The 17459-nt window shown below is 39.7% G+C and overlaps 1 protein-coding gene across 1 annotated transcript in view; it reads right to left on the bottom strand.

Moving 5' to 3' along the window:
• CDK6 (cyclin dependent kinase 6) overlaps nucleotides 1-17459 on the bottom strand; it is a 128599-nt gene that overhangs the window by 14614 nt on the left and 96526 nt on the right. Inside the window, exon 4 of the mRNA XM_050891876.1 lies at nucleotides 15662-15771. Coding sequence (XP_050747833.1) covers nucleotides 15662-15771 — 110 coding nt within the window. The remainder of the gene's footprint in view (nucleotides 1-15661; nucleotides 15772-17459) is intronic.

Raw genomic sequence — 17459 nt, 5'->3', positions numbered from 1 at the left:
TCTCTTATCTGTGGACATTTGCTTCTCCAGAAGATTTGTAGGTTTATTTCACCAGGGCTCTAAGAGTCGTTATCTCAGCTCAGGGAGCATGATATCACAGCGGCATTTTGAAAACTGTCCCAACATTTGAAGCAAGTTCTGGAAATACATACATAACTGACCTTGGAAAAAGGGAAAGGAAAAAAAATGTATGGTCTTTGCTCAGGGTGGAAAAAGAAGCATTCCTCTTGTTTGTACTGACAGTTCTACCAGCAATATGATTTAACCGTTCGTGTGTTAACCACCCACCCCATCACTGCACAGAGTTAAATTACATCTATCTTGTCAGTCAGCAGTTTGAAGTTTAATTATATAACTAAACTGCAGGCTTCTGCATTTTTATAGCATCCTGAAAGAACTGCTGGTATGACAAATACAATATGGTCGTGCTCTTCCCGTGATCACTTATTTAGTTTTCTGTATTCTCTTCTCTCTCATGAATCTATTTCATATCCCCTTTCTAAACTTGCACTCTCTAAAACTGCCATGCTTCTTTGCTCTTCTTGTGCAACGCAGTTTTAGGGTTTGAAGGCAGTAATTGAACTATGGATTAGATAAAGGCTGTCCTATGTGGATGGATAGGAGCCAAGAGGGCTCCTTCCTCTCCAGTTCACTCACATAAGCAATGGTGTAAATCAGTGTGCAGGATGCTGTGCGCAGGCAGTGTGTGTGTGTGTCTGCGCAGAGCTCAGGAAAATCCTCACCTCCAGGTGTTTGTGCCTGTGAACAAATTTGCCCATATTTTCCTTGAAAAGATCTAAATCCTCCTTCCAGAGCATGCCAGAGCTGTTTTTCAACACTCCTTTCATTAAACTCATAACTTACTGCTCACTTAAAAATCTAGCAGACAGCACTCCAGAATGACACATTTTAGTCAGAGTGTAAAGGTGCTCTTTAATGCTGTATTTTAAAGAAGTGGTTTTAAAACATCTATATCACAGCAAAAGACCTACCTTCAAGGTAAGCAATAGGAGTTTAAGTCTGTTCCTATTCTTTATCAATTATGCAAATGTAATGAAAGCAGTCTTCTACATGAAGTACCTACTCCTTTATCCTGTATGAAACTCCATTGTGAAAATCTATCCAAATCACAATTTTCAGAGATACAGAATTAATTTTTTATAGTTCCACAACTTTTCTTGCAATGCCAAGATGACTCTGAGAAAGCTCATCAGTTGACATTAACCATATTTACTGGTCTAAAAAACACTTTTAAAATGGACTTTGCTCTGAGAGCGCCTCTAATGCTGGAACTAGTTTTAATCAAGGGGATATGTAATAGGTTTTCAAGTCTGAGGCCCTCTAATTAAAATCCAATTCACGTTCCACAAACTGAATATATTTTCAATCAGATTGCTTTCCCAGTAAAGCTTTAAACTAAAAGATTTTGTGCCATTAGGTTGATTTCTCTTGGAATAAACTCTTTTTAACCAAATGTGTAACAGCGTTGTCATTCTTGCATGAGCTGAAAGTCTATGCAGACATAATTATTGCCTGAAGGAAACTAACTCTTACCTATCCCTGATTCGTCTATATCAAAGGAGAAGCAAGGTAATGTAAAAGGAAAACATATACTACACATACTGGTTCATTCAATCTGCCCAAAGATACTTAGCAGATTAACATCCAAGTATGTATTCCCAGGTTTTCTAGGGTTTTATTTCTTTCTCAATAATGCAAAGCAAGGAGCTTCACAGACTAAAGTATACCCTATAGGTAAAAGAGCTTATACTCTAAATACATCATATAAAATAATGAGAAAGGACAGTGTTATAAATGATGCTTTAGTTCCATCATTATGAGTTACACATAAAATGGTACCTCTATTTGACTAAATTACTAGTCTAACTTTTTTTTTTTTTTTTTAAATTCTAGAGCTGGGAAGAGTAAGGCAGAAAAGCAAACATCCAACTATAAAAGCATTGGAAAAAAATCTGAAAGACAAAATCTTTTCTGTCATCTGCAGTAGTACAGTGACAGAGTGATAAGGAGGTAACAGAGGCTGTGCATGGGCACTTTCTGAGACTTCAGATAAGAGAGCTCCAATATATGTCAAATTTCTGTATTTGAAGGGAAACATAGAATTCAAAATGTTCTACACAATCTAGAACATAAAATTCTCAATACAGAATAAAATCCAAGAAAAAGGGATTTTTTTTTTCCCTCTGGGAAAACATTACAAGCTAAGAGAGAGAATCCTTGGGTTTTCTCTCCAGCTGGGCTTGAGCTGCTCCTGTGTGGTATTGAGTACATGTTTTGATCTACGATCATTTCTGTTGCCCCCATATTAGGTGTTAACGGCACCTGTTGCACTAAGCCCCTCTAAATTTTCAGATAAACCTGAAACATCAGAAGAACTGCACCCCCCTCCCCCTGCAACTAATATGTCTCATCACCTTCAGCTGTAATAAAGCACTCTTGGTCAGGAAAAAATCTCTGAAAGGGGATTACAACCCTTCAGACAAGAAAGGCAGGGAAAACATTTCAGTACTAAACAGTAAACTGTTACGTGAGCAGAGGTGAAATTTCAACTTCAGACTTTTTCTCCAGCTGCTGAGTATGAGTGTCAAAAGACATGAAAGTGGATTAGAAGGATGGTGTGAAGAAAATACTTTAATTTTTAGCAGCTGTGCTGGCTTACAGTGAATTAATAAACACTTGTAGAAAAACTTGACATAAGCATTTAAGGTAGAAAGTATATATAGCAACCATGCAAGGAAAACTGATACAGTTTTCAAAGGCCAGTTACACTAGATATAACTTTGCCCTAAGCAATACTTTGTCCCATGCAATACACTCTGTTCCTCAGGCTGGAGAAGCTGCAAGATTTACATTCACTGGCCCATGACAGTGCATACTAATCTGAGTTCACCTATTGAGAGGTCTCTGGTTACTTATCCTGTTCAGCTATTAGTGATTTCACATGAAGTCTTTTTTTCCCACTTGAATCCGGACCAAAAGAAAGAGTAAGTTAATTTCCTATATTAAAGAGAAAAAACAAAAAAGAACTTCCAGGTGACGACACTGCTCAGATGCCACCATCCCCTATGCAACTGCAGCGTTAACACACTTTATGCTGTAGATTTGTGTGTTTCAAAGCTTCCCAAATTAATTTTGGGACAACTCCTATGCTGTTATCTCTGCTTTGCCATTACTGAGCCATAGCCCTGCTTCTGTGTGGTCCGTGGCACAACTCTATTGGCTTTTGACATTATTTTAATGGGAATAGCATACAACTCTGTCTTTACAGAACGAATGTTTCCTCAGTCTCTGAAGTACTGAGCACCTGTAGCTCCTTGAGCCACCCCACATCTTGAACTTTTCAGTCCCCACATCGCCAGGTTGTTTGCCACCTTCATGTCCACTACAAGGAGTTCCCCAAGATCCAGATGGAGTTGGCTGTCATTTCTGAAAAAAACCCTGATTTGCTTAGAATTAAAAAACCAGAATCCTCTTCTGGACTAAGTGAATAACCGAGTAAAAGCTTACTTCCATGGTAAGTAATTTTATGCCTTGCTTTTCATACAGTTGTGGCTGGAGTGTTTGCCAAAAATGGAGAGTTTACCAAAAAGTCTGGGCCCTCTTTAAGCTCCGCTCTCACTTTCCGGCACAGTGCCCTCACCATCAAACTCTTAAAAGACCTAGGAGATGAGCAACACCTACCTCTCCTTTTGCAATTACTTTCCAGAAAAGGAAAACTGATTCCAAGGCAGGAAAGAAGCAAGCATGCCTGTTCCTGTGCCTCAGTGGGTAGGACACCCAGCTAGGATACAGTTCTGACTTTGTACGTGTGCTCTTTCATTGCTAATGGTCTGATGAGATCTAGTTGTAACTGAGTATCTTCATTCTTACAGCGGCAAAGTATGATTCATCACTGCCAGACAGGCTTAATTTAACAGCTACAGATAGGAACATTACCAAAAAATCTCTTGCTACGTATACTTCTTTAGATGCTGAAAGCTTGCACTCCAATTATTTGGATATAAAGAGCACTTAAAAAATTATTCAATTGTATAAAACAGTGTGTATGCTGTACTGACATAATAATAAAACCTATTTCATGGACATAATCTAATAAAAAATGATCTGATAATTCACTATTGTTGGTCAAATGCTGGATGATATAGCTGATTGAGTCATTTATCTTTAGGTAACTGATTCAGACTCAGTCAAAATCAATAGTAACTGAATCCTCATGCCAATTTACTCCAGCTCAGTAGAATAAATGAGTGGAAATGAAGTAATCCCTTGGATGAAATTCTTATTTGACAAATGTCTATATTCCAAAAGCACTTATTACTGACAAACCTGGATACATTAGGAAAGAAGCTATGAATATGGAGAATATTTAAGTAAAAGAAGAAATACTGCATCAGAGATTGTCTTAGAGCTGCTTCCGGACGGTATGTGTTCAGTGTATCTATAAAAGGAAAGCAGAGCACATAATGCATGAGTTTCTGGAAGAAGTCATATGGTTTGACCATGCATAGCCAGACTGCCGTTTCCTCAAAGACTGCAAAATGAAGCATGCCACCAGCATAAGAGGCCAGCCAGGCATGTCACATGCTGACATCAAGAGCTCTCGACTTGTCAGATCCTGGCTCTGTCTCTAGCAGAGTCAGCGTATGATGGTGGCTATGTCTCACACGGACTCGTTTGTACAGGGCCAGTGTGTCGGCAGGTCAAGCAGAGCATGCAAGCGAATATGATGGCAGTGCCACAGGTGGTGTGCAAACAAAAATTAGAAGCAAGGCAACAACACGTGTATTCATATCACAAGGCGAACTGTGGCTTCAAAGGAAGAAGGGACAGGAACTAGTGTGAGCTGTATCCTGCCATGCCTCTTCTCTATTTTTTAGTACACAGTGAACACCAGGACCCTGAGGACCGACGGCAAAGGCGGCTCCAGCTATGTGTGGGTACCACGTGTGCTGCTCTGTGGCAGTCAGCATGCACACGCAGGAGAGGCTGTGGCCACCTCCCTTCCTCCCCAAATTAGGACTCTATCTAGGTCTTTGACATCTGCAACTACAGCCAAAGCACAGACTCCCAGACCAGCTGGCAAGTCCTCTGCAGTGGTCTGAACCCTGCGGTGTAGGTAAGCTTTTCCACAAAGGCAGCGGGGAGGTGCCTCTGGGCACTGCGGTTCCCTTGGAGAAATGGTTTTCCAGAAATCTAAATATCAAAATTCCTCTTGCTTTCTCTTTGAACTCTCCTCTCACAGCCAATTATTTACTTGGTACAAAGTAGTACAATGTTTCAGAAAGTTGTTATGTTTTGCTCTGCTGTCCTTAGCTGTTTCTAAACTCCTGTTGTTGTCTGTTCCTTTAGGTGCACTTTCCACTTCTCTCATGCAGATTTATGTTTTTTTTTAGATGTAAAGAACATCTAACAGCTTTGGTGAGCACCTACATATGGAGAAGTGCTAGTGCGAAGCTGTTGAAAAGACACAAACGCGAGACAGATTTGTCCTATATACTTCTGAACTATTACATACTGTTTTTACGACTGACCAATGGTAGCTAATTATTAGATTTCTTTTCTGGACAATCAAATACAGAAAACTCAGTAAAGCTGCCCAGATCAAAATTTCTGACTAGACACTCAATTTGGAAAAAACCCCACACTTGGGAGCTCAGCACCATAAGCCACAGTTAAAATCTAGTCTTTCTCCCCCCTCTCCAGAGTGCACCAGTGTCCAGGAAAGGATCCCGTACACCCACTTGGAGTTTAAATACCTTTTTGCAGCCATTTTCTTATGAAAGAGAAAAGTAAATAAAAACAATGTTTAGTTCCATTACGAGTCAAACAAAAGTACACAGAGCTTCCCCCAGCCAAACTCTAGGCAAAAAGCACAGCCTCTCTCAGCCAAGTTCCTGAAGAGGGAAGCTGTGTGAAAGAGCCAGGAGACCCTTTCAAAAAGAAAGTCTTTGGGCAGCGTACAGCTGGCTATCCCTCTCCGGGTTGGAGACGAAGGGGCACAGGTAACATTGCTCTGCTTCTCTCCTGTTCTCTGGCTGGTGGAGTGACCACTGAAAGCCGTCTGCAGCTGGGGATACCATCAAAGCAGCCCTCAGGCTGCTCTGGCTTATCCCAGGAATGAACTAGCCTTTGAGACGCTCCAGAAGACACAAAGGTGGTGCACCTTCACATTGACTGGCTGGCAGCTGTGCCGAGCACAGCTCAGCATGAGCGACCCAGGCGTTTCTGCTGCCAGCTGCATTTCCAAATATCCATTACAAATGCTACGATGTTAATACCAAGGACTTACAAATATCTACATCATGACTGACGTGTTGTGGTCTTTCTCCTAGCCACAAGGTCTTTTCCCCTGACCTCTGGCCAGGCTAGTTCAGATTGTCACAGACTGGAATATCACCCCTCTAAGGAATGTATATTTTTTTAAGGACTATGTGTTCAGGGGGATTTCAGATGAGTGCTGTGCCACCTGCACATGAAGAAGCTACGGGAAGCTTTCCAGGAGGGGGGCTCTCTCGTGAGCTCCCGCTGGGCTGGAGCTGTGTGCGGTCGCCAGCTGCTAGCCCAGAGCCACCCGGCCCCAGTCCCTTGGCCACTGCCTGGCCTGACATGACCCCACACCTGAATTTAACAGTCAAATTAAACTTGGTCAGCTAACACCGTTTCTGCGGGTCTTCTTACCCCTGCCTCAAGGTTCCCTTCTGTTTTTTTTTGTCATGGGTAGTGACAGTTTTTGGTTTCTATGGTTTATCAACGGTTTCCCTTACCAACAGATCTATTCCTCTGACTGAAAGTCTGGCACAGCTGGAAACTAGAAGGAAAACCACAAGTGAATGGCCTGGCACTCACTTACCACTCATCTCCAACCACAGACCGATACAGTTACTGGATTTGACTAACGGCTATCAATCAGCCCAACTGTAGACACTTAGAAAGATATCAGCTAGAAAAGGCTTGAGGGAAAATGTGAGCTAAAACCCAAGGTATTTTACTTTTAATGGGGTGATGCTGTCTTGGAAACTCACATCTATTTCATACTCGATAGTCAGTGGTATTATTCTGACTGTTTGCCCTTCTCTCCATTAATGTGCGCCTGTCCTCTGTCCAAAGCCAATGGGAGTTCTGCGTCGGAGGTCAGATTAAACAGAAAACAATCCTGCTTATCTGAAAACTGGAATAACATGAACAAGTGCAGTCTTCTGCCTTCCTTTGTTAGTTAAGTTCGAAGCAAAATGTCATTGTTGTTCCATCAGATCACTAAGGTCACTAAGCTAAATTGTGGCTTGGGTCCATTCAACTTAAAAAATGCTTGAAAAAAATCTTTGTAATAGGCTGGCCACTTATCTGGGGAAGAAGAAAAAATCCTATTTTATTAGGTCTGGTTTGGAAAAACCATCAGCCTCCCACACACCCATGTGCACATGAATGGCAGAAGAATAAAGGAGGAAAAGTGCAAAGCACAGAATTTTCAATGCTGACAAGATCTTTCCAAGGAACAAACCTTCTCCCAGTACAGTTGATGTGGACTGTTGTGAACTTTTATGGCACTTGCAACTTAAATCATTCTTGTAACAAAACAAGATAATTTCCAAAAATGGCAAAAACAAACTCAGGCCAGAACTGTACAGTACCTTGGTTCAAAGGTTGCAAATCAAGCTGTGTAGCTTTTACAGTTCTAAGCTGCAACATCCACCTTTGCTTGTTAAAACAAACACAAAACAGAAAAGGAAAAAAAAAAAGTTGTTGTTTTAATTTTCCTGCTACCAAAATCTCATTGCGAGTACAGACAAGTGAATGATTACACTTTCGAGCTCTTGGGCCACTAGATATGTTGGTTTAAGGTTCACTGGAAAACACCAGATAATATGATTGCAAAGTCTGTGTTTAAAATTGCTGCATGATAAAGAGAACAGTTCTCTCTTAAACCACATTTAAGACGTTTGCCAGTTTATACGGAAAACCCAACTTATAATCAGCATTCATGGCTGTATTTACTCAGTTGCTTTTTGCCTAGATGTCTCTACTGTCTTGGTTTTATTACACCTTCCCTCCCAATATCCAGTTATACATCCTTTTTTTGTTGTTTTCACGAATTCCTCTTCTGCTCCCTCTATTTCTCTCTTCTTTCCAACATAAAGAAGATTTGAAAATATATTACAGCCCTCTTCTCTCTCTGCTTTTGAAAGGCATTTCAGAAATGTGTTGAAAATAAGAGAACAGAGCACAAAAAGGGAAGCTTAAGCTAAGAGCTGAAAAAAAGGTAGAAGCTTTACTGTATGGAGAAATACAGGATCTAGTAGGCAAAGCAAAATAATCTTACTGCTGCATAGCTACAGTGCCCACTTAAAAATGAGGACTAAATGATCAGATATGCTGAAGCACAGGAAAATAACTGACAAAGAATTAAAATGCATCTGAAATGAGACAAAGCCATGTCATAGTAGTAGGCCTCACAATTCCTTACATGGCAGTATTCATATTTTAGAGTCTCTTCATTACCTTTAGAGTCTCTTTTCAGACTCTGTTCATGGTACTATTCTTGTATGTGCAGAAAGGTAAAACAAAACTGAAGTTTTCACTACTACCAGTCAGAGTTGCCCTTCTTTCTTTTGTGTTCAGTATGACCTGCAATATCTATACGCATAGCAAGAAGTTAAAAACCCAGTTTGGCGACAATTCACAACAGTGTGCAAAACAACTCTTAATAAAGATAATTTTAAAAAGACAAGGAATATAATCCTTCCCTACAGAAATCCTGGCGATTTTTCCATTATTTCCTACCCTACATAAATCATGCTAAGTTTATCCATTGATTTCAGTTTGAGTTTCCTTTATGGCATATTATATGAATACGTGGTCTCTCTCTTCTGGTCCTGTCCAAACCAAAGTATCTTCAGTCACATCTTTGCCTGCACTGATGCACTTGGGCTATCGCAAGAATATGTACTGTACTTAGAAAAGCAACCTCCATATTAAGTTGCATAGTATTTTGCTGCTAATGTTCCAATATATGATACTTTACTGTCGATTACAGGCTTTAAACAAATGTTTCTGCTCCAATGCTTTGGATAATTGAACAATATTAATGGAAAACATTTTTAAGTGATGACATACTGTTACTTAATTTGAAGTGAGGGTCACTTAGTACATATAAATCCTCCTGTCAGGTATGCATTTGCGAACTTATGGATTCATCGTCTGTTCCTCAAGACCATTCAACAGCAAAGCAACTCATCACAAGGAATGACTAACCCAGGATATGTCTGGAGTAGAGGACACAGCACTTTAAATTTCCAAGCGATTCTCTGCAATAGCAGTATTACTGTGAGACACTTTCCCCAAAGCCCACTGTCCTCTCTACTTCATTCTCCAGATGAAGAACATGCTTAGGCAGTTGAGAACCTGTGGTTCTGCTGTTGAACATACGTTGCCAGATGTATACCTAATTTTTTCAAAGTGCAACCTTAAAAGACCACATCTGTGAGAGATTAGCACCTATAGGAACAGCTAATTCAGACCAAATGAGCGCACGATGAAACTGATGCTAGTTAGAAGAACAGACTCAAGGATGAACTGGACTACAGATCTCTTCTGAGATAAAAGCTGCCTGTCCCATTCAAAGCAGGAGAGAACCTGCAGGCTCTGTGATCAGTTATCACTTTGTTGCCTACTGGTAACAAATGGGAGTATGTACCTCCTTCTCTGGATAAGGACACGCATACAGTAGTTCACATACTCATAGCCTGATTTCCTTTGACGCTACCTTTTTTTGTGTGTGTGTGTGATATTTTAGCAGACAGATAACAATCATATTAGCAGAGTGGCTTAAATTCTTGCAAATTTAGCTTGAACACATTCTTTTGCTTGTGCTACACAGTCTCATGAAGACCAGAAGAGAGACACTGCGAATTCCAGCCTCAGCTCTTCAACCGACAGTTCTTCATATCTCCCACATACATTGCAACCCTTATTTTGAATGAAAGTCTCACAGTCCTGGGGAGTTACCTCTTGAAGTTTATTTCACAGATAAGACAACTGAAAGCTTGTACAGGATCACGGAAAGAAGTGCAAGGAATGGAAGCTGGGACAACACTGTGCAATACCCTCTCCTCCTTGCCAGTTTGCAACATGGTCTTTTGCAGAGATCACTCCAACTAAGTGCTGTACTATGCACATTAACAGAGATTAGCTCCGCCACTCTTTGTGCCACTCTGTCGCACTGAATTGTTTCTAGAGAGGTTACAATCCCCTTTGAAGTCAGGGTTAACTTCAACAATGATTTCAGTGAAGCCAAGACTTTACCACATGATCCAGCTAAAAAGGCTCTTTTCACTCAGTGATAGAAGTTCAGACTTTCCTATCCAGTTTCAGGTTATGCAGACAGCTTAAAAACAGGTGTTCCTGTTACACTTGGCTATTTTCTTCTGCAACCACTTGACCATATTTATCCCACAAAGCATTAAATGTAACTTAAGCTGCAGAGCCGACTGCTTTTCCCTCGCTCACAAGTAGAAGTGGAATCCAGGGGAAGGTGGGTGCCCCGTCTCCTTCCACAGACCTATCCTACCACCTGGTTCTGGAGCCAACACAGAAAAAGCACATGCAATGGATCTGACGGCTGCATTTCAAACTCTACTAATAACCTATAGCTTGCTTGGAAAGGGGAATAAAGATTTACTATATTTTAGTGTGAAAGATGCTTTACAATTACTCTATACTGTAAGACATTGTATTTAAGAATGAATATGTGTGTATTGCTAGTTTTTTAAAACCTGTTAAATGTTTTGTGATTAAAGGCAGCCTGTAGGTCCCAAATCCAGTGCTCACATCACAGCCTGATCACCAGACGAGGCTCTAAGCTTTGATTTTATCACATCTGTACACATTACCTAGAGCAACAAAGTCCTGGGCTCATGGCTTTTCTACACACAATGATGTAACTAACTCCTCTAATTGGACAAATTTATACCATTGAAAGATGACTTATATGCCTATAGCTTGTTTCCCTATGTCCGTTGTTTGTGCCCAGCAGGGAACTTGTCCCATCATAGGTATTTTAGTAGAGTCATATATCTCTTATCTGCTGCTACAATTTTCAAGTGTGGCTGGTAATGCAATAACTGTCTCACATATATTAGGAGCTGGCAGAGTAAGCTGAAAAATGAGACAACCGCTAAAAACATGATTTAACATTTAAAAATGAATAAATAATAACCTCATGCTATTTGTGCCAGTCTTGTGGCTTATGAAATTCTGGGACTGATGATCTTACCAACAGCAGGCTGATTAAAACACCATGGAGCTGGTGCATGAACGGTCTCAGTAAGAAGTCCATGTGCATGGAATTAATTTCCCTCTTGGCTGGATGAAGCTTGGGGCACTGAGATAATACTGGTTTACTTCTGGTTTGGAGAGGTGGAAGAGGTTTTTGGTAAAGGACTGTCAAGTTTTGGGTTTAAATTGGTGTCTGTAATGTTTGTGAAGATTGCACATGCAGTCACAACACTGGCCACTCTCAAATGTATGACTTCTTCAGCTTGACTGGGCTGTGAATATAACAGAGGCTACAAAAACTGATGGTCTCTTCTGATAATTTTTAGCTCTATATTTACTACAAAGGAAGACAAACTCAGTTGCTTGTGCAATATTATAGTTAAACTTGCCTAGCTGGAATTATTATATACATATCTGACTCATGAGTCCCACATACACACCTACTAACACCCTAGTCTGTGCAGGACTGAAATCAGAGAGGATTGTGGTTTTGAAGACTGGGCATGTATAGATGCACTAAGAACTAAGCATCGAAACATTTCGACATTTTTTCTCAAGACTGCCTACTCAGAAGAGAGTCTAAGACTGGTGATCCCTGCTTTCTTTTGTAGATCATTTCACCCAGATTCAGATTCCAGTCCTTTCCCTCTCACACTCCTTCACCTTGATTAAGTATTACCTAATCCAAGCAAGAAGAGTGACAGTCCCTTCTTCCCTAAAACACTGGTCATGGCTTCCTGCTTTGGAGCTGCCCGCAGTCCTTGAGCCAGCTGGAAGAGTTTCATGTATCCAGACAGAAGTGGATGCTACTCCCATGTTTCCCTTTCTCTTTAATGAGTTGTTCAGTGAGGAGGAGGTACAAGGCCCTTTCCTACTGGCCAGGAAAATGGTCAGCCTCAGAGTGAAATCTTTTTATAAGTAATCTTTGTTTTTACCTAAACATTAAAAAAAATGCTAATCTTCTTGCTGTGCCAAAGGATGCCCCCGTGTCATCGGGTCCCCGTCAGTCTGCTAGCTGTATCTCTGAAGGATTCTGTGATATGGTAGCAAGCCATAACATACCTTACAGTTTTCCTTACTGGTTATTATTATCAATGCACCATAGCTTTTAAATCACAAAGAAAACAGTCACTGTGACAAATACGTTTACACTTTCGTTAGATAAGGACAGTCCATCCAAATGTGTCTAGAAGTCACTGCAACCTACTTAATTAGACAGGAAATTTAAAAACTGAAACTACCATATAAGGAAATTTTCAAGCACTTTATTTGGGGGTGCTCTCATCAGCAGTGCACATGGACAGAAAAAGATGCACAAAGCAGAATAGTTTCTGTGTACATAACACATACACCTGACTACTGAGCAATTTATTGCTCATCTGTAGCTAGAGTAGGATCCTTGGGAATCTCTGTGAGGGGTTTCAGGATGCAACCTTTGTGCATTCACATATGCAGAAGCCTACAAATCTGCACCATAATTAAAATGTACATGTTTTAAATATAGCTATGACTTTATATAAACCTCAGATTGCAGGAGGACCAGAGTCCTCAGCTGAGAAATGTCATTTGTTTAGCTGAATCAGCCAAGATGAGAGAAATGTTCAAATTTACTCTAGGTGTATCTAGACAGAGATATATTTATGTTTTGTGTCTATGAATTCCTTTATACACTTTTGTGTATTTCAGATCTATTTCTTAAACAAATACTTTGTTTACATTTGTCTTAAACTGTTTTGGATTAAGGGTGATTTAAATTAAATGAAATGCCTTCCACTTAGACTTAGCAATCTGTAACTTAGGGACTGGACCATTCATAGAGAGCTCACCTCTCTTCTATGCTTGTCCAAACCTACAGCACCCTGACTGTGTTTCTAACAGTCTACAAAACTATATTCTTGCAAACTCAAACTGTCAAATGTCTTCTTGGCATAAACAGGATTCTGATATGTTTTGTGATGCTGTGTAGTGTTTTATTTTGAAACCTGTTCCAGGGAAATCTCCATGATATAAAAAAGCCCAGAGGAGTCTCAATACATTTCTTAAAAATGACAGAGCTTTAAAGTCTTTCAAAGAGAAAGCAAAAGAGAGTAGGGAAAGAAGGCAACAAGTACCCAGTAAGACAGTAAAAAGAAAGGGTTGTCTTAATGTCAAACCAACATCTACTTCTAAGCTTTAGCTGCATTCTCGTACTCTTATCCTATCAACACTAGTGGAAATGCAGATCGGCGATTACCCAAGGGCACTACCATTTTCCAGCAGAAATAGCTGTTGCATTTATTCAATCTTTTGGAAATAATCCATGGAGTTTGCAAAATTTTACAGTTTATTGCTACCAAGGTCACAGTAACATGGGTTTTCTTTTGCAATCCATCAGGAGAATCAGAAAGACAGCATATATCATACAGAGAGTATTGCAACATTAACCCAATACAACAGTCCATGGAGATAGCATTCAGTGCTGTTCATTGTAGCTTTATGGCAATGAGCCTTGAGATTAGCCTTCCAAATCATGCTTGTATACTGAAGTATGTGAAAGTCATATTGTTTCCAATGAAACAACATAGTACATACAGACTTGGCAGATTCCTGACCTCTACAGTTTTTGAGAGTGTCCCAGATTTAGGACTGAGAATGTCAGACTGACCCTGCATTTGGCAAGGATAATAGAAGTCCTGGTTTTATCAGACTCTGCTTATCAAACTCAGATCTCATTTCCATTAAAAAAAAACTTCTGATTTTGTAATATTAATGTAATATTTGCATTTGTAAACACGTAGAACATTTAATTGTCCCTAATTTAATTTACTGTGTTGGATTTGGAGAGTCAGTGAGGCTCATATATCAAAAAAGGAAAAATAAAATTAAATTGGTGGTGCTTGTATATGGCAATATTTCTTATCTGTCAGAATACTGCAAATTAAATGAGAAAAAAATGAGAGTTTTGAACATGTAATAAAGTTCTGTGTTCAGTTGTTTGTCCTGTATCGCTCTTATTGCAAATGCTAAAATGAAGTTGTTGACTCTGCTATTTAAATCAGAAAAAATATCAATGGCTTAACGCTGTTGCGGTATATTGGCAGTATATGGGATAAGACTAAATCTTTACAAGTTTGCAATGGAGGGTTTAATTGATACTCCTAAAATCCACATTCTTTTTTTCTCTCATTTTCTGACCTCATTTCTGAGTCAGAGACAGAGAGGGTGGAGTATAATAATTCTACCCAGGCCATTTGACCAGGCAAGAAGCCCAAGAAAAATGATTTTTCCATATACTAACATTAATAAGTAGTAGAATCCCAAAGTTATTTTGCAAGACTTCAATTAGTATTTTGAACTTCACATTGTATAAATTAAATAGTTGTTTCTCAAGGCCCTTGCAGCATGGCTTCTCCTTGTAAATTATACTGATTTTGGTTTTTAGGCCACCCAGTGTATCATTTTCTTTCACATTTTCTTTATGTATATTCTTTGATTTCATAGTGTGTGTTACAAAATGCTATACAGTTTCTACATGGAGATCACCCAGGTGATGACAACATGCACTTTTTGCAGTAAGCTCAACCAAAATGCATGTGATTGTGTGAATATCAAGACAGATTTACCTTGTTAAGGTTCTTGGGGGTTTGTTCCTCTCCACACCCTACATGGTACAACCTCCATATTTGTGTACTTCCATGGGGAAAGACCAGCACACAAGTGTTCCTCTTGCATTCACAACTCATGTACATCCAGCTGTAATATTTTGTAGCAAGACAGTTCTGATAGCCAATTTAATCGAATCAGCTGAATAAAAAAGTCTTTTATCTGTTTTTTTTGGGCTACATTTAACATCTCTGTTACCCTACACTCAGGCTAAATAGCTTATTCTTAAAAAAAATCCTACCTTTGTTTCCTACCTCTAGAAGTCAACTTTACAGTGACTTCTGAGATCTCAAATATGCCAGGAAGGGACTATGAGCAAATACCTGATGCTCCAATGCACAAACTCCAGAGCAAGAAGACTCTGCTGACCACCATGCCCTGCCTTCCTCAGGGTAAATCCTTTCCAAAATCCAGTTTTACTCAAATTGATCAACAGCCTCTCTAGCCCACTTTTATCTGCATTTGGATTCAGGTGTAGCAGGAATACAACAATGCTCATACAGGCTTTACGAAGGGCTGAGGGAGACTTCCATCAAGAAAGAAAGACTCCAAGATGGCAACAAGTATGAATTTGCAATGGATATTTATATTTTGCACTGCAAATAAAACATTCTATCAGGCCTTTCTAATATAAATGTGATCCAGTGTATTGTACCAGACATTACTGCACATTTTTTCAAATTTCAAATGAAAAACACAAAGAAAATAAAACTGTATTATTTCTTACTTTCGACGGAACATTTCCGCAAATATGCAGCCAACACTCCAAAGATCAACTGGTGTTGCATAGCTGGACTGAAGCAAAACTTCAGGAGCTCTATACCACAAAGTAACAACCTGTAAAACAAAAAGGAACATAAGAGAGAGCACGCTTAGCTACAGAATTACAACCTCGTAAGTGTTGTGTATACAGCTCCCATTTAGTTTAATCCAAATTGTAAAATCTCACAGATTAGGGCAAACTGGTTTGGCCAGTGCATAGAAAAGGGTCCTGTATGGAAAATCTCAGTATGGATAGCTGCAGTGATGATGAGTGGGGAAGTGAGACAACTTCTTGTCAAGAACAGTGCAGTTCAGGGTACAACAAAAATACAATATCAGAGTACCACGTTGGTGTGATATCACAATATCACAGCACACTACCAGAACAACTCTTTAAAGCTTTTGCAACTTACAGACCCCAAACACTTTCCAGTGGAGATTTGGACTCTCTGTAGAGCAAACGTTAGTCTATTGAACAAGGCCTCCTTTTCTCAAACAACTTTTGTGGACCCCTTAGATGTAGTCACCAGAGCCAAACTGTAAACCAAACAAGCTAGGGAATACTGTGGGTTTACCCATAGGACAAATCAGAACCTGTAGCCCATGTCTGTCCTAAGCCCCTCATAGTTTATGTATTATTTTTTTGTAAAAGAAATAGGGTTAGCTCAAGTGTATGGGCCAACCTGGGTAAACATGTCTGACCTGTCTCAAAAGTTCTCTCTGAAGAAACTGAAGAAATTATAATTTATTTTTTTATCAGTTGGATACAGATTAAGTTAAACCCTCCCCAAAGGCATTCAGTGCTGTCCACTGTGATTTTCTTGCACACAAAGGTACCTTAAGAGGTACCTTAAACTGTCAGTTTTCAACTAAGCAACACAGCACAAGGATCCTTGGCAGATTCCTGACCTTTATAGTTGTGTGAGTGTCTCTGCCCACGTGCTGATGGTTAGACCAGCATGAACTTCTCTCACAATTTATTTCCAAATGATACACTCCTTCCCAGAGACATAGGCCACGTAAAGCATCTGCTTTTAGGCTGTTCTTGTCCTGGTGGTCATGTCGCAACATGTTGTAGAGACCCAGTGGGAATTTTACCAGCACTGTTCCATCAATGTACTTTGATGAGTCCTGCACATTGGACCCACAACAGAGATGGGACAGTTTATATTTATCCTCTTGTTTCCCACAAGCAGACCAAATACAGATGAGGCTGACTGTATCTTCAGTATATTTACAGAAGAACAAAAGGAGCTTCTTCAGAGTCCTGCGTGAGCTATTATGTTGCTAGAATATAATCTCAGAGCTACGGGAGTATCCTGTTCCTGAATACAGTTATAACCCAGCCATAACAACACATGATCATCAGCTAAATACCAGTATTTTCTTAGTATGTGCTATAATTCAAACCTCTGACTATTAATCTGGGGGCAGGGAGGGTCTCAACAATTATTGGTTTGTTTCTCCAACAAACACAAAGGTGGGAGATGCAGCATTCAGGAGGAGCATGAAACAAAGCAAAAACACTGAAAAGAAACAAGTGCAAAGATAAGAATGAAAATAACTTTTAGAATTATGTTAACTAGGATAGTGAGTTCTGAATTTCAAGACCAGTACAAAGAAATGTGTCAGAAGAGTGGGTTTTTTAAATGATAACAATATAATTGTTTTCTAAGCAAAAATAACAGTGGAAGTAATCAGCTGAATTTGCTGGTCAAAGCCAACTGAAATAAAAGCAAATATACATCATTACACGCCCTGAC

Source organism: Gymnogyps californianus, chromosome 2 (assembly GCF_018139145.2).
Source record: "Gymnogyps californianus isolate 813 chromosome 2, ASM1813914v2, whole genome shotgun sequence".
NCBI classification, from domain to species: Eukaryota; Metazoa; Chordata; class Aves; order Accipitriformes; family Cathartidae; genus Gymnogyps; species Gymnogyps californianus.
Note: the sequence above shows the minus strand (reverse complement) of the source record. Positions and strands in the feature narration are given on the sequence as shown.